Genomic DNA, 25,858 nt, shown 5'->3' on the forward strand with positions numbered 1-25,858 from the left:
CAGGATGTTGGTGAGGCCTCTTCTGGAGTAATATGTCCAGTTCTGGTTTCTTTATCAGAAGGTTACTATTAAGCTGGAGAAGGTTGAGAAGAGATTTACCAGGATGTTGCTGGGAATGGAGGGTTTCAGTTATATGGAAAGGTGAAATAGACTCGAACTTGTAACACTGGAGCACAGGTGATTGAGAGGTGACATTAGAGGTTTATTAAATATTGAGAGGGTATAGATAGAGTTAATGCGGTTTTTTTTGAGAATGGGGTAATTCAAGACTCGGAGGCACATTTTTAAGGTGAAAGGAGAAACATTTTTAAAAAAAGAGATGAGGGTAATTTCTTGAACATGGTGGTTCTTGTGTAGAGTGAACTTCCTGAGGACATGGTGGATGCAGGCACAGTTACAACATTTAAAAGACATTTAGGTAAGTATACGGATAGCAAAGTTTTGGCGGGATCTGAGCCAGGAGCAAGCAGGTGGGACTAGTTTAGTTTGTGACTATGGTCTGCATCGACTGGTTGGACTGTTTCTGTGCTATATGATTCTATGATTCTAACTTCTGTGCAGATGGAAAGGCTTTCAGTTCGAGGAGACTGCAAGTAATAAAGTCAGGAACAGCGATCTGAAAGCTTGTACTTCCAAGTAAACCTGTTGGACTGTAACCTGGTGTTGTGATTTTTAACTTTGTACACCCCAGTCCAACACTGACACCTCCACTATAAAAAGGGAGAACTGAAGAGGACCTAGGCTGCTCAGAGAATGAGGCGAGGAAGCTACAGTTGGTTCTGATATAATGCAGTAGATTTGTTCTCATGCAATCCTGTGTTACAGGAAAATTGTGTAATTGCAGCACCATTTAAACTAATGGTGTGGAATTGCAGTATAACCGATACCTGCTTTAAAAGTTTGTGCTTTAGCAACAGTCCCCACTTCGTGAACGGTGATACAGCAAATTTGTTTTAACAAAACACATGTTGTAGCAGAATGACCTGTAATTGGAAACCAGAAAATGGCAGAGGAATAGAATAAATACTTTGCATCAGTCTTCACAGGAGAAGGTACTAGAGTATTCTAAAATAAACTAAATAATCAAGGCACTAAAAGGGTGAAGGTAGAAGACCACTAGATTTCCTGGACTTGGATAGGTTGCACCCTATGATTTTAAAAGAAGTAGCTGCAGAGAATTGAAGCCTGTGTACAGTCAGGGTTCAGTGAAGGGTCTCTTGCAGTTTTTGTTGCGCAGTAATAATCTAGATGTGAATGTTGGGGATATGGTCACTAACTTTATGGATCTCACAATAATGAGGAAAACCTTGGACTTCAGGCCATTTGCAGATGGGCTGATCAGATGGGCAGAACCATAGCAAATATAATTTACTTCTGAAAAGTGTGGTGATTTTGTTTTGCGAGAACTAACAAGACAAGGAAATACCTGATGAGTGCAAAGACTTAGAGAACCAAGTGGACTTTACTGCTCATATTCACTGATCATTGAAGACAACAGGTCAACCTTGGTTAAAAAGACAAATGGAGTCCTTGGCTTTATTAGCCAAGGCACTGAAAACAAGAGCAGGGACATTGATGGACCTGTGTACATGTTTGTTAGATCACCAGAGTACAGTGTTCAGTTCTGGTCACCGCACGAGAGGATGTCTGTCCTATAATGTGGAATCCAGATCTGTGCGCAGTATGTCAGCTGTGGCCTAGCATGTGTTTTATGCAGCTCTTCTGTGCTGAGCTTTTTGGGGGCAGGGCAGCGTGAAGAAAGTATCAAAGAGCATTCTGAAAGCTTCAGTAATGCCCCCTAAGACATGAGAGAATCTTGTGCATGATCACTTTATATGCATGCTCTCATTAGCTAAGATGTCACCTCCAGTGAACCATACAGTATACATCAGTGTAGCAAGCCCAGAATTGGCTCTTCAGTACTAATATACGGGATCCTTCCAAACCACACTCTGGTTATCCCTACAACTCCAAAAACTGCAGCAGTTCATGAAGCCAGTTCGCCACTGTGTTCTTCAGGGCAGTTAGGAATCAATGCTGGCCTACCCAAAGCTACATTCGGTGGAAAAAATAAAAAAATTAAAACGTGTCCAAAATGCATTATTTTTTTTCCCTTGAAAGTTTTTCCTGATTGGGCATCTTTGAACACATTACATTTGAAGCTTAATTTGTTGGATTCTTGGTTATGCATGGTCGTCTTTGATTAGAACTGACATAGGTATTCCAGAAAGTGCCTGCTGAAGGACTAGTACTGGAGCCAAGCTTTACACATTGCTTAAGCGTTTCTTCAGAAAGACATGTGAGCAAGCTCAGTGTGCATGAGCCGAATCCCAGCCTGGCCCACAGCCTCCAGTTGGAAAAACTGCTGTCTTGTTGAAAAAATGTGGCAAAATAAAAATGAATGGACAGTGCTGAAGAGTTTGCCTGCTGAGCAATCAGCAGTCCTTTGTTCATTTCTTCTTGGCCAACTGCATATTCTCTGACTGTTTTTAAGATAGGACCCTAAAGCCCATAAAGCTCATTGATACCAATGTTCACCATTGCACCTTCATTTAGATTGCTGCTGTCCATCCATTGCCAGCACGAGTGCTAAGCCAAAATTGTGAACCAGCCATATGTTTTCACATTTGGACAGTATGTTAGCAATAACCAATGAGACTTTGAGTCTCATTCAGCTACTTTGCCTTGATACTCTTAGAGACCTTGAGTGTCTTTCGAATCTCCCTGTGCTATACAATATGTGGCCAAAACGCTTATTGATGAACTTGCACTTGCTTTGGTTTTTTAAAATAATACCATGTAAACCATTTGTCCCAAAATTAAGAACGAAGGCAGAGATTAATAATCGCTCTGAATGGAATATCAGTTTGTGCATCTGATTACACCAGTGAATGGGGACTCCACCTGTTGTTTAAGATATGTCGGCTCCCAATTGCTTATATATAGATTTAATTGCACATGAAGTCTTTGGCAGCTTGACTGAACTGTTCTACGTGGTCATCTTTCCTCCTTGCACCCTCCCAACACTATTGAAGGATGCTGAATGAAAGAGACTGCTTCGTGTCGAGGCTGGTTTTCATTATTGAAATGCCCCCATCCTATCAATCTTCAGGCCCTGTTAGGGAATGGCTAATTCACTTTAATTACCACTTAGTGATTTAATGCAGCAGTTTCAGACTCCATTGCATGTAAGTTTAGGACATCGCAAGTAACTTGCCTATTTAAAAAAAAAACTTGCAATCATCTTCTCTGTTTATGTGAAATATTTCCCTGCAAACCGTGCTAGGTATCTGCTACACCTGGAAGTTCCAGGCAATTTCCTAATGAAAGGGCCTCAAGGGTGAATAAATCATCAATAATTTTTTGAAAACTAATCACCTTTCAAAGATAAACGAGAAATGTTTTCCATGTATGCATTGTAAATTTCTTCAGTGCAAGTTTCAACATTCTCAGTCCCGTTGTAAAATTTCCCAATTTTTTTTTCAAAGCCTTATCAACGTACCAGGTCAAGTACCACGACAACTTCGACTGCCACCGTCTCTGCCTTCAATAGTTCACATGTGGCATCCCAACTAAATCGACCCAACAGCCTTATCGGCATTACATCTGCTTACTCTGCATACAACCGAAGTTCTGGAGAAGTGGAGAAAGGTAAAGTTGTGAAGTTAGTTCACACCTAAAGTATAATCACTAAGTTTGTCTCTGTGACGGTGTACTTGCTCCACTTGTGTCCTTCAAAATCAAATGATTTTATTTAATTTGTTTTTAAAATGTGTTCACAGGTTATATGCACATTTTACATTGTGCCATGCACATACAGAATCCACTATTATTTGTACATCTTGGCAAGTTGGGAAAAAAATTGCATTTTACAGGGAGTGTGATCAAATCCAATACTTTGGCAATCAATGTACTATGTGGATAGAGTGAACTTTAGTAAAAGCTGGTTGACAGTTGATTGTTACCACTGGACAAACTGCTACTTGAGTGGATAATTCGATATTGCATTTTTAAAAAGTTTGCACTAAACTATCCACTGATGTTAGCTGCTTTACACCTGGCAATGATGTTGCAAAATGCTTCATCTCATTTGTCTGGATTAAATTTGATTTGCCATTTCTCCTCCCAAGTCTCCAGTCTATTAATATCCTGCTGTATTCTCTGGCAATCCTCCTCACTACCTGCAAATCCTTCAATCTGTGTCTCGTCCCCAAATTTACTAATCCGGCCACCTGCAGTCTCCTCCAAATCGTTTGTATATGTTCCAAATGTCAGGGCTCCTGTGCTGATCCCTTTTGAAAACCACTGGTCACAGATCTCCATTTAGAAAAATACTGCTGCTCTGTCTTCTATGTCTAAGCCAGTTTGGTGTCCAGCTCACTGCGGATCCCACATGACTTCACATTTTGTATCAACCTGTCATGAGAAACCTTGTGAAATGCCTTGTTAAAGTCCATAAAACATACACTGTCCTGCCCTCCTCAATCATTTTTGTCACTAATTAAGTTCGTAAGACATGACCTTCCATGCACAAAGCAATGCAGCCTATCACTGATGAGTCTATTTTTCCAAATGTGAGTAAATCTTGTCCTGTTGAGTGATGGGCAAAAACCTGGATACTCTGAGTGTCATGTGGGAAAATGTGAAGTTAATGCTATATGTTGTTTGTGGTTGAAGTGGGGGTGGGGTGGGGGGGGGCATTGTTTTAAGACCGAGGTAAATAGGTTTTTGGTATGCTGACAATGGAGGGTTATTGTGGTTGATGGATTATGAAATTTGAAATGCAAACCCATCATGATCTTAATAAATGGCAGAGCAATCTTGAGGGGCTGAATGCTGTATTTCCGTCTTACGTCTGTATGTTGAGGCTCTCACAACATGGCAACCAGCTCATTCAAGGAGCAATCTTGTGACTTTTTGCTGTACTGCATCTAATACAAATATATCCTTCACAAATACGGAAATCAAAGCTGAATAGAATTCTGTGCTTGGTCTTAACATAATCCTGTACCATTGTAGCTACTACCATACTTGATTCTGCAAATCAGTCTCCTTGAATGAAAGGGCAGTGTCCTAATTGCTCTGTATACTAGCATGCAAACTTCATGCATTTCTTATGTACACCCAAACCCCTCTGAATATCAAACTGGGCATGCATCTCTTTCACTGAGAAATGGCATTATCTGCATGTGTGGTAACTGAAAACTGCATTTCAAAAGAATTAAATATACTTTGTCAAGATGTGTTTCTAAGCGACCTATTTATTTTTCTTCTTTTTAATTGGTTTCCAATCTAAATAAAGACAAACGATCAAACGTTTGCTTGTGTCAGGGAAATGAATTGTGCAAATTTTGCCCAGAGATCATTCAAATGTGGATCACTCGACAACTCACCCATTATGCATCTTTTTCACTGGGCCTCATTTAGTGTTCCAGATATTCAACTCGCTCAACATAGACCATATTTTACATTTGAGTCCTTCCGCATCAGTGTGATTCAGTTCAGGAGTTTGTGAATCCCGTTGGTGTAACTAAATATTCACGATTTCCAAACCTCCTTCCAATTAATTTGCAAAAGTAAGCAGGTTTAAAACAGAGACCTGAAATAGTGATGGCTATATTGTAAATTTTCTGTCAGTAGTAGGCTCGCTAAACATTCGGTTCTGAAGAAGGGTCACTAGACCCGAAATGTTAATTCCGCTTTCTCTCCACCGTGTTTGGGTTAGAGTGGTGCTGGAAAAGCATAGCAGGCCAGGCAGCATCCGAGGAACAGGAAAATCGACATTTCGGGCAAAAGCCCATCATCAGGAGTCTTCTGCAGTCCTGACTTTGGCCGTTATCTCCTCAGATGCTGCCTGACCTGTTGAGATTTTCCAGCAATATCAGATTTTGTTTTTGATTTACAGCATTTTTTTTGGTTTTTCTAGATGTTTTTGGCAGATGAACATTTGTTCATGTATAAAGTAACATGTAAAATACCTCGTGTGTTTCATTTCCATGCTATATCTGTAGAAGAATGTGCGTAATAGTTGCTTTAGCAAATTTGCTGGTAATGTGATTTGCTTGTTTGTCAAAGGGAAAAACACGTTTATTTTAATTTAACTAGAAATGGACAAAAGGGACGATGAGAGAGATGGAGAAGAGAAATTAGACGACAAGTCACAAAATAAACCATCGATAAGAGAGCGTAGGCGGCCTAGGGAAAAGCGGAGATCGACAGGTGTTTCTTACTGGACGCAGGATGTAAGTATAACTTCTCCATTTTTAAAAAAAACAAAGCCCTTTTGCGTCTTTGAGGATAGTATCTCATTTAACAGTTGGGTATTGATCCCTTTGTTGAAGCATGATTCTGCTATGTACAATTTGTTTAATCTCTGCAAAGGACACGTCAGAAACAATTTGGATTCGGTGTTTCTCCAGGGGCTAAACACCAGTTTGCTGTGTAACCTAAGTTCATTCTGTACTTGGCATAATTTTCTTAATTCTTGTGCAGAAACAGCAAACATCCAAGAGCAAAAGCTAGGTTTCTGCACACATTCTTCAGTGGCTGGTACAGCTGGGAAGAGACGAGTGTATGTAGAAATCTGCAAAAACTCTGACAGTGAGAGTAGTAAGGATGTACACTCCTTTACCCATGTCAAGTTGTTTTAGAAATGCTGTACAAAGCAATTGACATTCAGCAAGAGCAATAAGGGGAAGGTGGTTTCTGCACTGAATCCTATCTGCCCAGTGTCATTGCTCTGTCGGGTTGTTCCTGCTCCATTACTCTAATATTTTGCATCTTTCAACAGAAACACTGTCCCAGAAATCCCAGTTTCTCAGGGAGTAATATATTATGCATTATTTCATTGAAGTTAGCAGTTCTGTAGCCAGGAATTCATTTTGCCTCTCCAATGTCTGGCACTGTCTGGAATGCACAAATCAGGAGTGTAATGGAATATTCTCCACTTGCCTGGATGATTGCAGCTCTGTTATTCATGAAGTTTGCGACCATCCAGAACTACGTTGACCAAATAGCTGGAACCATAACCCCGAGCTCATGCACTTAATTCATGCACTTGCTTCCTTTGTGCAGCAGTTGGTACCATCATAAAATGAAGTGCAGAAACTTATCAAAGCTCCATGAACAGCCTCCTTCCAAGCCTATGACCATTACCACCTAAAAATGCAACAGTAACAGAGGCATGGAAACATTGGCACCTACAAGTTCCTTTCTAAGTCATTTTGGAAACTTCCTAGTAGCATGATGGGTGTCTGTGCAACCCAAAGACATTAGTTGCTCAATAAGACAACTGACCACCAGCTTCTCCAGGACAATTATTTATTGTCAAAAGCAGGTGGAAAGAGAATTGTGGCCTTGGTGACTTCAATCTCTGGAATTTCCTTCACAAACCACACACTTGCTTGACCTCCTTCCTTTGTGTAATGAATCTTATCTGAGCCAGACTTTCTCAAGCTTAGTATCCGTTTCCACTTTCCCTTTGGAAGTACCCTGGCTGGAATCTTTTTCTTCTTTAAAGGCACTCTATGCGTATACATTTTTAGTACATAAAACCTTGCTGAAATTTTTCAGTTGTATACGTGGTGTTTGTTTATAGCTTGCAATTCTCTACCGAAGGGCTGCTTCATTTCTCCCTGAAACATGCCGTATTGAAGGTATCAACTGAAAGTTCTGTGCACAGTGTCTAGCCTGAGGTTTCTTTTTTGTTTCTGAGATCAGAGGAGGTTGTATTTCAAACTGTGTTGAACATGGAGTGGTGTGATCAAACCAGACAGAAGCAAGCCATCACCACCTGGTGAACTTTGAAGTGAAATATATTGTACATGATACTATGGGAAGAGTTTCTCCCCTGAAACGAGGTTGCTGCATTCATTGAAGAGCATTGCACATATGTCTTTCGAGTTCTGTATCTTTCAATAATGCTACCATTTTCTAAATTTAAACCTTGAGTTACTGAAGTTCAGTTATCTTAGCTGATAATTGCTTGGGGGCAGGCTGACTATGGGATTTCAGCAGCTGATCTGATTGTATGATCAGCAGTCTTTGACTACCTATGACCAATTCCATGAAGAAAGTCAACAAGTGTCTAAGTATTTTGAATTTACTTGGCTTTACCCTAACAGCTGTAACTGTTGTTTATAGAGTGATGAAAATGAACAGGAACAGCAATCTGACGCAGAAGATGGAACAAACAAAAAATATCAGGTAATTACTTGCCTTAAGTACACTCAACCTTGAAATGTTTCTGCTGGAATGGTGACAAACATTTATGCTCAAAAACTGAAGCTGTTGTGAGCTTGCGTGTGCTTGAATATCAGGGTCAGCTTTATTTGAGCCAGAATTGGTTGAAATACTTCAAGACTAATTACTTATCAACTGAAAGCATTTTCTGTTTGTTGTAATACTTGTGGCATTTGCTGTGTTCTATTTATGAACAAGTTGATCTTCCAAATAATGTTTGAACTAGATTTACGGCAATGGGTTCTTGTCCACATAATAATACGTCGGCCTTCAACATGCACATATTTGGACATTGTTTGGTGCAACTTGGTAAAAGGACCTCCTGAGATATTGTTGGATTGCAATATATTTGGGAAGAATGTTGTGTTTTCTGGAGAACTACATGATGAATTTCAAGACACTTGATATTACAAAAAAAATGTTTTCATTGGGTCAGCATTAAGCCAATGGAGGGGGTCCTGATCAAAGAAAAATGACTTGTTCATTTCATGAAAAACTTGTGGTTAAGATGAATAATAATGTGTTGCTTTTAGAAAAGAGCAAAGGTTGATTGGACAAAGTCTCAGGTGTGAATCAAACTCAATTGTCTTTACTTTTATATTATTTTAGAACCATAAAACATTAACACAAGGAGTCAAGTGCTGCCTCAGAGATGAACTTAAGAATTTCACTTTTCCTTTCCTAATGTATTGAAAAAAGTAACATGTATGATTCCATAAGTATTTATGGAAAGGCATTCAGTATCTAAGTTATGTTCTCATATTGTCTTTATTTTGCTGATAATTTTTCCAGTCAGGAACAACTCACTAACCAGTGGAACTCATTTTTCTCCTCTTTTACTTGGTCCAAGCCTGTTATATTTTTGAACACTTGGATTGCATGTCCTCACTATTTGTATCCATAAAAAGTGCTCTTTTCCCCTGGTGCCTCATTAACTTCTCCAGTACACACTTCGTGCTGTTGTTATTGTTCCTAAAGTAAGATATCCCCAAAACTGGACATAGCGATCTAACTTCAACCTGTCTCATTTATATAGGTGTGTTCTGTATCTCTAAACCCCAAGGTCCCTTTTCTGTTTAGGCATTTGTCGACTTGTACACTCAATATTTCTTGTCAAAAATATTTACACATCTGTACCTTGAGTCTTTCTGCTGCAATCCTTTTCCTTAAAATATTTTTTTCGGAGGTGTAGACTTTGCTGACTTGGTCAGATATTAAGATAGAAATTTTCATACCTTGTGCCTCTCTAAATGCCCTTGAAGATAGCAATGAGCCTCCTTTAATCATTGAGACCATCTGCTCTAGATAGAACCACAGCCATGTTCTGAGTTTTGGAGCCTTGAATGTGGAAGAATGGAAATATGGTGACATTCCCAGCATTGACTCGTTCGCAGAGGCAAATCATTTATATGACTAGTATCTGCTAATGGTCAAACCCATCCTCTCCGTCCCAAATTGCAAGATGTTAGTGGGAGATGCAGCAACGATCATACTTTGAATGTCAAGAGGAGATGGGTAGTTTTATCTTGTTGGAGTTGGTCATTGTCATGCAGTCCTATGACCTTTAGGTTGCTTGCTAGTATGGACTTCTTCAGTATCTAAAGTTTGGAATGGAAATGGGTCCTATAGTAATCAGCACGTATCTCCATTTGAAAATGTGTCGCTGGAAAAGCGCAGCAGGTCAGGCAGCATCCAAGAAGCAGGGGAATCGACGTTTCGGGCATGAGCCAGGAATCCTGAAGAAGGGCTCATGCCCAAAATGCCGATTCTCCTCCTTGGATGCTGCCTGACCCGTTGCGTTTTTCCAGAAACACACTCAAATCTGATCTCCAGCATCTGCAGTCCTCACTTTCTCCTAAAATATCTCCATTTACCTTATGATGGAAGGAAGATCATTGAAGCTTCTGAAGATGGTTACCTTGAAATACTCTTGCAGCAATAAGTGGAATCTCAATGATGGAAAATGTTTTTTTGTTTGCAATTCCATTTATGTGGATTTTATTTGACACGACTGAATCAAATTTAGAATCTTAAACAAAAATAAGTTTGTCATTTTTGGTTGAAATTAAAATGTCCTTCCATCAGTATGGCAGACTAAACCACCATTTGTCACATTGTGAGCTGTATTCTACGTTTTAAACAACCTGTTGTATCAGCAGCCTTTTAAAAGCGGCTGCACTTTGTAAATTGCCAACGCCTACTGATTTGCTCGGCAAAAGTTCTACTTTGCTGAAGAAAGGACAAGTGATTAGGTTTATTGAGAAACACTTTGAACCAATGGTGGATCTGCAATAACTAATGCTTAAGAATAAATAATGAGCACTTTACCAGCATAGGAAATGTGTTTTTTTATGTAAATTGGTTTAAAAAATATGTATGCCATTTGATTTTGTTTTGCTGTAAAGAGATCTCTGTTAGATATGGAAACTCTTCAATAACAGAATGATTACTGCTCTGTAGTTGCATCAGAAGTTTCACGGTCTTTGTTTTGTAGGGTATAGTTTGTGAGAAGTGTTTTATATTTTTCGGACATTTCAGAGAAAAGCAGGGTTTGCAGCTATTAGACCAATATTGCATTTATACAGTATCTTTAATAACCTCAGAATTTCCAAAACTACTACACAGCTAATGAGGCCCTTGGGAAGCGTAGCCATTGTTGTAATGGCTTCGTTCACTCATCTGTAATCGTTAAGTTTGATCTCTTTAGTTTTGTTTGCATAGTCTTAGAATTTGATTTAAATTTCCAAATTGTTGTTTGATTTTGGTCACTTCATAACTTCTTCGACAAAGCTAGAGAGCTAATGTGAAAGGCAATTTCTCAGACTTCAGTAGATGGAAAGCTTTGTCTGCTGGGCAGTGACTGAGTATAATTTGAAAGGGAACGGGTGTCATAATTTGAAAAGGAAATAGATGTGTGTCTATACATATTATATCTGTATTAGTTGACCTAGATGGACACAACATCAGCCTCCTGTGCTGTGGTTTCTGTTCTGCATTCTTTGGTAGTCTTGAAACGTTAGTTAAATTTAGATCCATTGGGACAGCAACTGTGTTAGTCACTACTGTTCATGGCAAATGCTCAAGATTCTAAATCGGAAATCGAAGGGGAAGGTTTCAGTGATGGGATTGGAAACAAATCAGTGACATAAGTGAAAGGGTCCAGTTCCAAATCCTTCAAGCCACAGTGAATCTCTGAATGAACCCAGTTGACTGTTGCAGTCAGAGTGAGCTTAGGTGCACCACTAACCATGCAGTATTCAATAGACAGGTCTGATGGAATGTGGGACATCAAAAGAGCATGTAAAGCTTTGAAATAAATTTGAAAGTTACAGATGAAAAGGAACAAGCTTGCAAGTAATCATTGCTGCAAAAAGGTTAAATTACAAAAGTGGCTTCAGTTATTTCATGACATTTTTAACTAGAAGTAGCTCATTGCATAATATTTGACCTTTGCCAATTGGGTTTAGAGTTTGTAGCTTCCATGTGTAAATTAATCATCTTGTATTTGGATGAAATGTAAAATTATATCTGAATTCTTCATGCAAACTTCATTCTAGTGTTCCAGACTTAATATTGAAGTAACAGAAGGAACATCTGTTCTTGATTAAAGCATTGATTGTTACATGAAAATGCTTAAAAGGAACACTGTGCTCTTATATGAATAATCTGAATTAATGTTAGTGCAAGGAAGTGCTGACAATTATTGCTATCACTGGGTGAATGCTTTGTTTAACGTGTGGCTTTAACTGGCACCTACATAGTGGTAATTGTAAATTGAAAACTTTTACTGTTGGCCTTTGCATCGTTTTTCTTCCATCTTCATACTTCTGAAAATTGGGTTCTGAATTGCTTGTTGCTTCATAATTGGAGACAGCTGCATTGATCTATTTAAAATTAGTAAGATTAATATCCTGACACAGGAATATTTCACCAAGGGTATGTAATCGATCTTTAACTCTTGGCTTTAGCTTCATATATTTGGGATTTATTGCCCAGTTAATGCCTGGAAATCTCATAGGAAAATCATGTATCAATCTGTTTCATCATCCTCTGACACAACTGGAACATGAAATGAGATCTTCTGGCACAGAGGAAGGACCACTACTGCTGCCACAGGACCCCTTGGCTTGGGAGTTAGCTTACCATTTTTGTTTATTTGTGGGATGTGGGCATTGCTGACTGGGTCAGAATTTTTTGCACATAGTTAATGGCCCAGAGAAGGTCATGGTGAGCTGCCTCCTTGAACCACTGAAGTCCTTGGGGTCTAAGGCAACCCACAGTGCTGTTCAGAAGAGAGTTCCAAGATTCTGACCCAGGCACAGTGAAGGAACAACAGTATTTCCAAAAAGGAAGTTGAGTGAATCGGAGAGTTGTAGTGTAGGTTGTGGTATTCCCATACATCTACTGCCTTTGCCCTCAGTGGTAGAGGTTGCATGTTTGGAAGATATTGTGAAGGTCGAAATTGTTAGCATCTACAATAACAAACTTGCCATCTGAAATCTCTCTTTGCTGATTGCATTGCCCATTTTGTGCCTCCTTCATTCAACAAATTGAAAGCAAATCATGAAGTAACAATCTGTTTAGAATCACATTAGTGAAACAAGCATTCAATGTGCAAATAGCAACTTCGAAAGATAGAAAATAGGCACGGGCCATTTGGCCCTTTTGAGCCTGTTCCGCCATTGGATATTTTCATGGCTGATCATTCACCTCAGTGCCCTGTCCACACTTATCCCCATACCCTTTGATCCCTTTTAGCCTTACGAATTGTGTTCATCTCCTCAAACATTCAATGTTTTGACCTCAATTTATTTTTGTGACAGAGAAATAATGATTAGAATGAATTGACAAAAGTCAGAATAAGGCTACAGAAGTAGACAAAGTTGTATCTCAGTAATTCCATGTGGACTGATAATGCAATTGCCATTGAGACCACTGAGTTACTAATGGTGTGCCAAAAGGATCTGTTTTGGGACCACTGCTGTTTGTCATTTTTATAAACGACTTAGATACGAACATAAGTGGATGGGTTAGTAAGTTTGCAGATAACACTAAAGTCGGTGGAGTAGTGGACAGATTGGAAGAATGTTGCAGGGGAAACTTGGATAAACTGCAGAATTGGGCTGAGAGGTGGCAAATGGAGTTCAGTGCAGATGAATGTGAGGTGATGCACTTTGGGAAGAATAACAGGAAGACAGAGTACTGGGTCAATGGAAGGATTCTTGGTAGTGTGGATGTGCAGAGGGTTTTTGGAGTCCATGTACATAGATCCCTGAAAGTTGCCACCCAGCTTGATAGTGCTATTAAGAAGGCATACTGTGTGTTAGGTTTTATTGGTAGAGGGATGGAGTTCCAGAGCCATTGATGTCATGCTGCAACTATATAAAACGCTATTGTGGCTACACTTGGAATATTGTGTACAGTTCTGGACGCCCCATTGCAGGAAGGATGTGGAAGTATTGGAAAAGGTGTAGAGAAGATTTACCAGGATGTTGCCTGGTCTGGAGTGAAGGCCTTATGAGGAAAGGCTGAGGGACTGGGGGTCTGTTCTCATTAGAAAGAAGAAGGCTAAGAGGGGATTTGATAGAGACATACAAGATAATCAGAGGTTTAGATAGGTCAGACAGTGATAGTCCTTTTCCCAGGATGATGACGGCAGCTTGTATGAGGGGGCATAACTGCAAATTGAGGGGTGATAGATTTAAGACAAATGTCAGAGGCAGGTTCTTTACACAGTGGTAAGGGTGTGGAATGCCCTACTTGCCAATGTAGTTAACTCAGCCACATGAGCATTTAAACAATCCTTAGATAAGCACATGGATGATGATGGAATAGTGTAGGGGGACGAGCTTAGATTAGTTCACGGGTCGGCGTAACATCGAGGGTCAAAGGGCCCTGTTCTGTACTGTATTGTTCTCTGTTCTATGTTCTAAAATGGCACAGCATATGACTGACTATATGGTAATTGGGTTTGGAAAGGGAAGTAAACTAAAATATCCAAATAGTTCTGCTGCAGGATAAAGCAGAGGGTGTGTGTGTGTGTATGTATATATACAAAAACATAAATTGGACAGTGGATACACTGTGTCATTGGTTTCAACAAGTTGTGGCAGAACGAAAGAAAAGTAACCTGACTCGTCATACTGACTACTGTGTATAATGCACAGATGTACTTGCATTCTTAGTGCTGTGTACACTTTGAACCACTGTCCCAGACTGAGGATATTGGGGTGTAGTACAGAGAAGTTGCAATAGACTGAAACCTGCTTTAAGACAACTGTGCAAAAAAATGTCATGCTATTTCAGAACAAATTGAATGGAGTTTTTTCCTGTGATCTATTTGGATTTCCCAAAGGCGTTTGAAGTCCTACAACAGGACCTTACCATTAAGTGTATAAGTCCTGCTGTATAAGTCCAGATGGGCCAATGGGCTGAGAAGTGGCGGATGGAGTTTAATTCAGATAAATGTGAGGTGCTGCATTTTAGGAAAGCAAATTTTAGCAGGACTTATACACTTAATGGTAAAGTCCTGGGGAGTGTTGCTGAACAAAGAGACCTTGGAGTGTAACTTCATAGTTCCTTCAAAATATGTTCGCAGGTAGATAGGATAGTGAAGAAGGTGTTTGGTATGCTTTCCTTTATTGGTCAGAGTATTGAGTACAGGAGTTGGCAGGTTTTGTTGTGGCTGTACAGGACATTGGTCAGGCCACTGTTGGAATATTGTGTGCAATTCCGTTCTCCTTTCTATCGGACAGATGCTATGAAACTTGAAAGGGTTCAGAAAAGATTTACAAGGATGTTGCCAGGGTTGGAGGATTTGAGCTACAGGGAGAGGCTGACCAGGCTGGGGCTGTTGCCTTGGAGTGTCAGAGACTGAGGGGTGCCCTTCTAGAGGTTTATAAAATCATCAGGGGCATGGATAGGATAAATAGGCAAAGTCTTTTCCCTGAGGTCAGGGAGTCCAGAACTAGAGGGCAGAGGTTTAGGATGAGAGGGGAAAGATATAAAAGAGACCTAAGGGGCAACTACTTCATGCAGAGGGTGGTACATGTATGGAATGAGCTGCCAGAGGAAGTGGTGGGGGCTAGTACAATTGCAACAGAAGGTATGTGGATGGGTATATGAATAGGAAGGGTTTGGAGGGATATGAGCCAGGTGCTGGCAGGTTAGACTAGATTGGGTTGGGATATCTGGTCGGCATGGTTGAATTGGACCGAAAGGTCTGTTTCCATGCTGTACATCTCTGACTCTTTGATAAGGCTACTAAATAAGCTAGAAGCCCGTAGTATTATGGGCAAGATACTGGCATGGATAATAGACTGACCTGCAGAAGAACAGAGTAGGCAATAGGGGACTCTTTTCACAATGGCACTGGTGACTAATGGATTTCTGCAGTGGTCTGTGTTAGGATGGTTTTTTAAGTTCATGAAGGATCCAGACCTCTAAACTAGGGGCATTGTTAGGAAGATCGCCAATGACTGTGAAAGAGCAGGGATGCTGCAGAAGGACTAGGACAGGATAAAGAAATAGCTTAGACTCCCTACAGTGTGGAAACAGGCCCTCCAATAATTCACCCACCCAGACCCATTCCCCCTAACTAATGCACCTAACTCTACGGGCAATTTAGAAAGGCCAATTCACCAAACCTGCACAACTTTGGACTGTGGGAGGAAACCGGAGCACCTGGAGGAAACCTGTGCAGAGACGAGAATGGGAATACGTGGAAAACAAAATGAGAATGAGAGTTTATGCCATTTGGTAGGGTGAATAGAGACGTAGACTATTCCCTAAAAAGGGAAAGACTTCAGAAATCCCATGGGAATAGCATCAACTGAGATGAGGAATTTCTTTAGCCAGACGGTGATGAATCTGTGGAAGTCTTTGCTGCAGAGTCTATGGAGGCCAAGTCATTGAATGTGTTTTTTAGACAGAGGTTCTAAAGGGATCAAGGGTTATGGGAGAAGGCATGAAATTGGGATTGAAAAATGATCAACTAGTGAAGTAGACTTGATGGCCTAAACCTGCTCTTAGATCATATGTCTTAGGGAAATATTCAGTTACTCCAACATTTTTGGAATGGGCAAATGGAACTTTGCTCGTAGGGTTATAATTGCTGCAAACTTGAACCAGAAGCATGAAATCAAGTGTAGAAGAATGTGAAAATTTAGATTACGTTTTTACGTGGGTGTTAAATAAGCCAAAAATCAAATCAAATGGGTGGTATCCAGATAAAATTGTGGAGGAAGGCAGATATTGGGGCAAGTGTTGTGGGAAAATGAGATATTTGATATTTTGGTGATTGGAGTTTTTGAGATGAACTGATGGACAATGGATTGTTTTTTGTCTCCATACTTGTGTAACATTTGTCTATAGAGATTCAGAATTATCTTTAGGATCTGCATTTTACCATGTGTAACCAATTTAATGGAGTGGGGTATTGCTGTCAGGAACTTTGTACTTGCTGGGCTGGTTTTTTTTTGTGCTTGTCCAATTAAAAGTGGTAAATTGTGAATTAAAATGCAGAGTTATGGTTTGTTTTGAACGGACTCACAAACTCTTGGCATTCGCCTGTACCTGTGTTTTTGCTTTTTCCACTGTTTACCTATTATTTCCTTATCTATGGTATTTAACTCTGTGATCTGCCTGAATTGTTTACAAAGACAAAGCTTTTCACTGTGCCCCAGTACACGTGACAATAAATTCAATTCAATTCAATTCATCGTTGTTTGTAGAAGAGAGTTTGTTTAAAAGGAACTCACCAATGATAGTTAGCATTTTAGTTATGGAACTATTTTTGACCATCATAACAGTTGAGTTTTTTGACTAAAAAATGTCACGTTACGTTGAGGTCATCTGAAATTTGTTTGAAATGCCAGATCATAATAACTCCATGACCGTTCCTTTTTAAGACAAAGACGTTTGCTGAATTTGTGTTTCATGGTTTAATAGATCTTTATTGTGAAATATTAGAACATATGCTAAACTTTGAACTTATGTTTTTTTTCAGAATGACAGACTTTCAAGGTATGATTTTGTTCATTTTTATAGTCTTTATATCATTCCTAGACAATGTGCACAGGACTTTAAACATAACTATACAGCATTTGTGATAGTATAGGTTAGGATTGGTTGGTTGGAAATTGGAGGAATATTTTGTTTTATTGAGGTTTTGAGAATAATTGGGGAAGTAGGGCAGCATGGTAGCTCAGTGGTGAGCACTGCACCCTCACAGCACCAGGGTCCCAGGTTTGGTACCAACCTCGAGCAACTGTGCAAACTCCACACAGACATTCTCCCCATGTCTGTGTGGGTTTCCTCTGGGTGCTCCGGTTTCCTCCCACAATCCAAAGATGTGCAGGTCAGGTGAATTGGCCATGCTAAATTGCCCATGGTGTTAGGTGCATTAGTCAGAAGGAAATGGGTCTGGGTGGTTTACTCTTTGGAGGGATCAGTGTGGACTGGTTGGGCCGAAGGGCCTGTTTCCACACTAATCATTTAAAAAAAAAAGTCCAATTACAAAAGTTTCTAGCTTTGGGTAGAAGATGAATTTATCTGTATTACAAGTGTTTTGTTGGGAAGATTACCAGAATTAATAAGAAACTGCAGAATCTCTTGATGTTACATTTAGATTTTAAAATTGCAGTAAACCTGCTCATGACATCACATTAAAGCAAATTTACAATGTCTACTTGTTTTACAGGTTTGACACAGGGCTTTCTACTACACATAATGAGGGTCCTGAACAGTTAGCTAATCGAACAGGTTTCTCTACTTATAAGGGAAGCAAGCAAGCATCTCTCAGGACAGAAAAGGAAGACACGCTGGATTATAAAAAGGTGACAACTGAAGTGGGGTCCTCTTTGAATGTGTGCTTTGTAAATGCAATTTAATATTTTGAATTAATCCCCTCTCCCTGACTTCCTTGCATTGATGCACAAAGCAGTCTAGTGAGTTGTGGGCTCATGCCCTACTCCAAGACGTGAGCATGTGATCACGCTGGTAGTGCTGCACTGCGATGCTGAGGGAGTGCTGTGCTATCTGCTGATGTGCTGTTAGCCACAGATCCTGTTTGCCTGCAATTGACGACTGGAAGGTTGCTTGTCATAATACCGAGAAATTTAGGAGAGCTGACCTGATGTCCTGGAGACGATATAATTCCTCAACCATCATCAGAGCACCTTATCTGATCACTTACCATGCTATTTGACCTGGCTGTTGCAACCGGCTGCTTCTGTGTTTAACTTGCATTCATGATTACGTTTCAAACAGGCAATAAATTGGCTTGAAGCACTTTGTGATGTTCCTGGGTTGAGCATAGCATTATATAAATGCTAATTCATTTTTGGCTCATTGTTAAAAGTTTCATGACGTATAACTTGTTGAAGAGGGCAATTTTACATTTGGTGAATGGTCATATTTAACTTGTGGCATTTTAAAAGTGGAATTCTGTGCATTACAATTGTTGGAAATTTGTGTTTTCACAGCTTTATGAGCAGTTCTTGGCAGAAAATGAAAAACTGAAGGCGAGTCTACATGACACCAACTTGGAACTGAATGAGTTGAAAGTGCAATTAGAGAAAACCACACAGGCAAGTACAACTGTTAAAACTTGCACGATATTGGAAAATAGAAACGATACTCCACTATTTGGGATCAAGTAATGAAGTACGCTCTGTTGAATACAAATTGGTTTGCATGCAAGCAGCTTGATTACTTTTGCCACAAGACATAATATGGCTTTGGGTTCACCAGGATAACCTGACTTAGACACAATACCAATACTGTTTTTCAGAGGCAAGAAAGGATAGCTGATCGGTCACTGCTAGAGATGGAGAAAAGGGTGAGCCTTCATTTATAATGCTGTTTTTGTGTGATCCAGAATGATGTAATTAAAGTTTTGAATAGGTTCAATGATTATGACTTTTAGATTAATTTGGGGTGACCACACTATCAGTTTGGGTCATTTTAAGTACAGGGGAAAATTCCAATATTTTAGTCCATTGAGAAAATACACTGTTTCCTCAAACACTGAACAAATTCAAAATGTGATCTTTTAGCTATGCTATTTATTTTGTGTTGGAGGGTAAGTTGAGAACGGGATCCTACTTTGAATGGAGATGTTGTAAAAATTGCATCAGCATTGTAACCTTCTGTAAAACAGCAGTAGCAACTGTTAAAAGATAGCTGACCTGTTTTAATCCATAAACCTTTAAACCTATAAGCAATGTAGGTCACTGAAGTACTGCTTGCATTTCCAGGTGCCATGTACCAAGTTGTAAGCACATCCTCTGCATTGGCAGACCTAGGTCAATACACAGGCAGTTTCAAACCCATGGTAGTCAATAATTGATTTATCAAACTAGACTCTGCCAGGTGACTGTCACCAGAGCTGCACTGACGTGAGAAAATGCTTGTTCTCAAACAATGTTAGGAAACCCTTGGAAGCTAAGTTATCTTTCTAAGGCAGTGGGTGAAGTCTTAGAGCAAAATGTGTTTTATCTAGAGCTTGCTTTTCCTTTTCAATATAGTTTTGTGTGACAGTTTTTCATTATTTAACAGGAAAGAAGAGCTCTGGAAAGGAAAATTGCAGAAATGGAAGAGGAGCTTAAGGTAAATGTTTAGCCACCATCTATTTTAAACAGATTAAATTAAATCAGATTCCCTACGGTATGGAACAGGTCTTTTGGTCCAACAAGTCTACGCCGACCCTCCGAAGAGTAACACACCCAGACCCATTCCCCTACCCGAATGCACCTAATACTGTGGGCAATTCAGTATGGCCAATTCACCTGACCTGCACATCTTTGGATTGTGGGAGAAAACCGGAGCACCCGGAGGAAACCCACGCAGACACGGGGAGAATGTGCAAACTCCACAGACAGTCACCCAAGGCTGGAATCAAACCCAGGTCCCTGGCGCTGTAAGGCAGCAGTGCTAACCACTGAGCCACCGTGTTGCCCCTAAGATATTTATATTGAGAATAACAAAAATTCATTTAAGCACAGAGTATCTTTTAAAAGGCATCATTAAAAAGTTGTCTGTTGTGAAAGTAAAATGAGATTTGTATGTTAACTTGTGATTTATTAATATGGAAGTAGCAAGAAAAATGTTTAGATAACCAAATGAAATTGATATATTGAGAATACTGGTTATCATGGCAGCCTGACATGGGAAAAGCAGTAAAAGTGAGCTTATTAAAATGTAATTTGTTCATTACGTTTTTCACTTGTATCAATTAAATGTTTTGGTTTGGTATTAAAGTGGGCACATGTCTCCAAGGAGGTTTTTTAAAATGTGCATCTTCATGACCTTGAACAAACCAGAGGCCCACATTTTCCCCTTGATTCTGTTGCACATCTGGCACAACTGTTTCCATGCAATGAAATGAATACATTTGTGAAGTTCAGTTCAAATGGATAAATTGGAGAAGGGATTCCACTGTTAATTCAGGTGAGAGAGAGGAGGAGGTTATATTTTTTTTTAAAAAAAAGGGTGTTGTATTATGGATCAGGAATCAATTATAGTCTAAGGAGGGATGACATCGTTTAAAGCTCCTCAAACAAACCAAAAAGGGCAGTCACATTGTTGGGAGTATAATGAAAAACAGAGCAGACATGAAGACAAATTTCAGACAAGTGTAAAAGTGACAGGTAGTGATAGGGGATTTTAACTTGCCAGCATCAACTGGGGTATTCATACTGTGAAAGGTTTAGAAGGAACTGAACTCTTAAAATGCATCCAGTAGAGCTTTCTAATCCAATAAGTAGAAGGCCCCACAAGAGAGGAGTGGTTCTGGACTTGATTTTAGGTGATGAAGCCAGGCAAGTGGTTAACATATCAGTGTGGGAGCATATTGTTGACAGCAGTCATAACTCTGATGTTCAAGTTTGTTATGGACAGGAGAAGGATTGGTCTGAAGTTCTAAACTGGTGGAAGGTTGATTTTTATTGAAATGAAGCATGATTTGGCCAGAGTTAACTGGGAGAAGGTGCTTTTCTGTAAATCTCTGTCTGAACAGTGGGATGCATTCCAGAGGGGAATCCGCAGAGTACAAAGGCCAATATATTCCCATAAAGGGCGGGACCATCAAATCCTGTGAACCATGGATGCCAAGAGATGTATATGCTTGGATAAAGAGAAAAAAGCCTGGTTATGGCAGGCACCAAGGGATGAAATTAGATGCCCTGGAGGAGTACAGAATGTGCAAGTGGAAACATGAAAAGAATGATGGCAAATGAGGAAAATCCCAAGTTAGTTTAAAAATACATTAAAGGTAAAATGATAACGAGAGAAAGAGTAGGGCCTGTTAAGGACCAGTGGCATGTGAGCATGGAACCAGCGGATGTAAATAGGATTCTAAATGCATATTTTGTGTTAGTGTCCACGAGTGAGAGCGATGGATGTGACTATAAATCATGGAAAAGGACTGGGTTATAATTAAAGAAACTAGCAAAGAAAGATGGGAGGTTCTGAGTGGTCTTGATTAATCTCCAAGACCAGATAAGTATATCCCAAACTCTTGAGTGAGGCAAGAGAAAAGAGCAGGGGCACTGGCAATCATTTTCAATTCCCCTCTGGCCACAGGAGAGTTAGAGGACTGGAGGGCAGCTGATGTGGTACCATTATTCAAGATGGGAACAAGTGAAAAACCAGACAACTCCAGGCCAATCAAACTCAGCAGTGGAGAAACTATATTGGAAGCAATTCTGAGGAATGCAGTTAATCTCCACTTGGAGAGGCAGAGCTTAATCAAACCCAGTTGGCACATGGTTTGTGAAGAGGAAGTCCTGTGTGCCCAACTTCATTGAGTTTTTCAAAGAGGTGGCCAGACATTTGGATCAGGGCAATGATTTTTATGTGATCTACTTGGACTTATGCAAGGCTTTTAATAAGATCTGTCATGGCAGACTGATAGCTGAGTTAAGAGTCCATGGGATCCAACAGAATTTGGCAAATTGGATCCAGAATTGACTGAGTGGCAGGAAGTAGAGGGTGATGTTCAAGAGGTGTTTTGGTGACCAGAAGCATGAGCCCAGTGGGATTTCATATGGATCGGTGTTGTTTGTGGGTTATATAAATGAGTTAGACTTAAGTGCAGGAAGATTAATCAGTAAGTTCATGAGTGATACAGAATTTGGTGGTGTGGCAAATAGTGCAGAGAATCTCCTTAGATTACAGGAGGATATATGGACAAATTACTGCAGATGTTAGAATCTGTACTGAAACCACAAATGCTGGAGATTGCAGTGGGTCAAACAGCATCCATGGGGAGAGAGAGCAAGCTAACATTTCGACTCGTCATCTGAGGAAGAGTCATTTAGACTGAACATTAGCTTGCACTTTCTCCATGGATGCTGCCTGACCTGCTGCGACCTCCAGCATTTATGGTTTTCAGTACAGGAGGATATAGACTAGCTGGTCAGTTGGGCTGATCACTGGTGATTCATAGGATCCTTAAGTGCAGAAAGAGGTTATTTGACCCATTGAATTAACATTAACATCCGAAAAGCGTTCCATCTAGATCCAAGCCCCAACTATCCCCATAACCCTGCATTTCCCAGAGCTAACCCACTTAGCCTGCACATCCCTGAACGTGGGACCATTTTTATTATGGCCAATACAACTAACCTCATCTTTGGACTGTGGTAGGACGCTAGAGCACCTAGCAGGAATCCATGCAGATACAGGGAGAATGTTCAAACTCCATACCAAAGCCTGGAATCAAACCTGGATTCCTGGTGCTGTGAGGCAGCAGTGCATATGACTGAGCCGCTGTTGCTCAGATCATTCAGTCTAGATAAGTTTGAGATGATGCACTTGGGCAGAAGAAACAAGGGAAAGGGAATGCATGGTATACGGTAAGACCCTGATCAGAGGGAGCCTAATGTACACACCCACTGATTCCTCAAGGTAGTGGGACAGTTAAACAAAATAATGAAGAAGACATGAAATATTTGGCTTTATTAGCTGAAGTGTAGAGATTCAGAGGGGTCAGGTTATGCTGGCACTGTATGAAAAGTCAGGTCATTGCTGGAGTATTGTGTGCAGTTCTAGAATGAGTAGAGTAGCAAATGTATGCGACCGCACCACCTGCAGGCTCTCCTCCAAACCACTCGCCATCCTGTCTTGGAACGATATTGCTGTGCACAGGATCAACGTTCCTTCTGTAATAGCACTGTTGTTGAACATGCTATATGGACTGTGGTGGTTCAAGAAGGCAGCTCACCACCACCACCACCACAGACTATCAAGGATGAGCAATGCTGCCCTTGGCAGCGATGTCTGTCATGTGAACCAATAAAATGTAATGTCTCTGGATTGTATTGCCTTGTCCTTCAAAATCCTGAAAATCCATGGTGTATTTCAGAGCTATGAGCTTATATTGCTTGGTTAAGGTCATTCTTGCCTCATTGCCCAGTATAAGGTTCTAGCTTCATGAGGTTGGGGCGAAAATGGGTCATGAGATTTGAAGATCACTATCTTATTTATGTAGAGGTCGGAGAGATTTGTAATTCTTGAGCCACCACAGGACTGATTTACTTGACACTGATTAATGGAGCAAGTACGATTTCTGCTCCTTGCTATGTGCATTTTCTATTCTGGATTTTTTTCATTCACTGGGTATGAGCATCACTGGCTAGGTCAGCATTGATTGCCCAGAGGGCAGTTCAGAGTGACCCACATTGCTGTGGGTCTGGATACTTTTCCTAAAGCATAAAAGTGTACCAGATGGATTTTTCTGACAACCAACGTGGATTCATGGTCATTATTAGACTCTTAATTCCAGGTTCTTTTATTGAATTCAAATTCCATTGTCTTCCTTGGTGATTTTGAACCTGGGTCCCCAGAACATTATCAGAGTGTCTGGATTAACAGTCCAGCGATAGTATCATGAGGCCACTGCCTCCCCCGTTTTTCATTATGGCACAGAAGAAGAGCAGTTGGGTGCCTGGCAGCTCTCCACAAAGCAATCCAGAGAGTTCCACTTCCCACTGTATGCCAAAGCCCTGCTAATATCTATCCTATCCAAAATATTGAAATCTCTGCTTTCATCGTTCTTGCAGGCAGCAAATTCCAGCTGCCTTATGTTTCCTTTGTATCTCCTTGCCCATAGCCTTTTATTTGTATCCCCATGTTCTTAAAATGTTAGCTAATAGGGACAGCTTTTCTTTGATCCACTTCATCTGCATCTATGTTGTAAATAGGTCAACATCCATCTATCTCATCAATCTTGAGTACAAATGTCCTCTTAATTTGCTTTGCTCCAGGGAAAATATCCTTTTTTTGTTTTGGTGCCTAAAATTCCCTAACCCTGGAACCATTCCAGTTCATTTTCTCTGTGTCCTCTTAATGGCCTTTATGTCCTTCCTGAACTGTGACAACCACCCTGATCATTATGCTATGAATGTGGCTTAATCAGAGCTGTTTTTAAAAGGTTCAATGTCACTTTCCTACTGTGCCTCTTATTTATGAAGGTGATGATCCAATTTACTTTGCTAAGTATTCCCTCAATAAATCCAACTGTGCCCCCACTATGTTCTGTACTCTTATATTATGAAAGAATAAACAAGTAATCTAAATAAATTTGTAGTCATCCTCTTGAATTGCCTTTTATATTGCCTTTCCTGATCTCTCTCGCCAATCTTGTTGTGTGCTCCTATTTAAAGTTCCATCGCCACTAGTCTGCCATTCTGTTAGCACATCTTTTATCCTGTTGCATTCAGTTGGTATCATCGTCCGTACAGGTATTTGCCTGCAAATTCAATATTGTGAGCAAATTTTGAACTTTATTCCTCAGGCCACCCTGAATTCTGGATTTAATATTTTGCTTTTTTTGGAGGCTACACATTTCTAGCAGAAGACTCAAAACCTAAAGCTGTTTACATGTAGGATCAAAGCCATTTTCAGGCCATAATTAGAGCGACCAAGTTGCACTCTGCTTTCTGTGGTTTTTCTTTGCATATTCAGGCAGGAATGATGCCCTTGAGACTGCTTACCACAGTCCTATTTAATGGTTTGCTGGTGAAAACAAGGGATTGCTTTGCTTTGCTTTGCTTTTCTTCCTCCTTCCATTCAACAAAAAAGTCCAGTTTGACTTTTCCTTTTTATTAGAACTGCTTTTGTCAGACTGAGTTCTTCCTGGTGTCGATATGATCTGGACAGAAGTTAACTATTCAAGCAGTTGAGCTAGCTCTGCTACTTGGTATTGCCTCATCAGTAGCTGTTTGATATGTGTTTTTCTGTCTTTAATATCTAAATAAATAAATATTTTGCAATTACGTCTACAGTTCTGGATTCCCTGTTAAAGAATAGTTGCAGCACGTTTTACCAGTTCCAAGCTCCAGAATTTCACTCATGGCGGTCTTTTACTCATTGCTGTATTATTCAGTTTTTCACATTTGTAATTTTACATAGGCATAGAGATGTGCAGCACAGAAACAGACTCTCCAGTCCAACCTGTCCATGCCAACCAGAAATCTTAACCTAATCTAGTCCCATTTGCTAGCACTTGGCCCATATCCCTCCAAACCTTTCCAATTCATTTTCCCATCCAGATACCTTTTGAATTGCACCATGAAGACATTTAGGTACTTGATTCAGGAGGAGGTACTTGGTT

At 40.1% G+C, this 25,858-nt stretch overlaps 1 protein-coding gene across 9 annotated transcripts in view; it reads left to right on the plus strand.

Annotated features, from left to right (window-relative positions):
- Positions 1-25,858, plus strand: part of ppp1r12a (protein phosphatase 1, regulatory subunit 12A) — a 190,001-nt gene that overhangs the window by 152,629 nt on the left and 11,514 nt on the right. For all 9 annotated transcript variants that reach the window (XM_072552037.1, XM_072552034.1, XM_072552030.1 and 6 more), the window contains 8 exons: positions 3,489-3,651; positions 6,106-6,242; positions 8,143-8,205; positions 17,249-17,265; positions 17,942-18,077; positions 18,726-18,830; positions 19,034-19,081; positions 19,801-19,851. In XM_072552037.1, coding sequence (XP_072408138.1) covers positions 3,489-3,651; positions 6,106-6,242; positions 8,143-8,205; positions 17,249-17,265; positions 17,942-18,077; positions 18,726-18,830; positions 19,034-19,081; positions 19,801-19,851 — 720 coding nt within the window. The remainder of the gene's footprint in view (positions 1-3,488; positions 3,652-6,105; positions 6,243-8,142; positions 8,206-17,248; positions 17,266-17,941; positions 18,078-18,725; positions 18,831-19,033; positions 19,082-19,800; positions 19,852-25,858) is intronic.

The sequence above is a fragment of the Chiloscyllium punctatum genome, chromosome 32 (assembly GCF_047496795.1).
Source record: "Chiloscyllium punctatum isolate Juve2018m chromosome 32, sChiPun1.3, whole genome shotgun sequence".
NCBI lineage: Eukaryota > Metazoa > Chordata > Chondrichthyes > Orectolobiformes > Hemiscylliidae > Chiloscyllium > Chiloscyllium punctatum.